This window comes from Nestor notabilis, unplaced genomic scaffold (assembly GCF_000696875.1).
Source record: "Nestor notabilis isolate BGI_N333 unplaced genomic scaffold, ASM69687v1 scaffold17429, whole genome shotgun sequence".
Classification (NCBI taxonomy): domain Eukaryota; kingdom Metazoa; phylum Chordata; class Aves; order Psittaciformes; family Psittacidae; genus Nestor; species Nestor notabilis.
Genome location: NW_009943404.1, coordinates 1 through 425, shown reverse-complemented (window position 1 = coordinate 425; position 425 = coordinate 1). Strand labels below are relative to the sequence as shown.

At 61.4% G+C, this 425-nt stretch overlaps 1 protein-coding gene across 1 annotated transcript in view; it reads left to right on the top strand.

Moving 5' to 3' along the window:
- The window catches only part of MPEG1 (macrophage expressed 1), a gene marked incomplete at both ends in the record, with an annotated part of 1743 nt that extends 1322 nt beyond the window's left edge, over positions 1–421 (top strand). The window contains 2 exon segments of the mRNA XM_010021915.1: positions 3–221; positions 223–421. Coding sequence (XP_010020217.1) covers positions 3–221; positions 223–421 — 418 coding nt within the window.
- Positions 422–425: the final 4 nt, after the last annotated feature.

Sequence of the window (425 nt, the reverse complement as noted above, 5' to 3'; positions counted from 1 at the left end):
AGGAACCCCCTCACTGGGGCCTTCTCCTGCCCCACCACTTACACTGCAGTGCTGCTGGGCATGCAGGAGCGGGAGGAAGGTCACAGCCACCTGGAGTGCCGCAACAAATGCACCCTGGGCATCTTCTGTCACCGCGAGTGCCAGGATGTCTTCTGGATCTCCCGGGTGCAATTCAGCACCTACTGGTGTGCTGCAAGCGGGATGGTGGCTCCAAGCTCAGCCCAGCCACAGCGTCAACCCCATCACCAGTGCCCAGTCCTGCCCCTTGGGGTATTTCCCACTGAAGCTCTTTGATGAGCTTATGGTGTGCGTGAGCCAGGATTACGAGGGGGGTGGTCAATATGCAGTGCCCTTTGGGGGCTTCTTTAGCTGCCAGGCAGGGAACCCCTTGGCAGGGCAGCACCAGGGCACCGCCAAGGACCCCC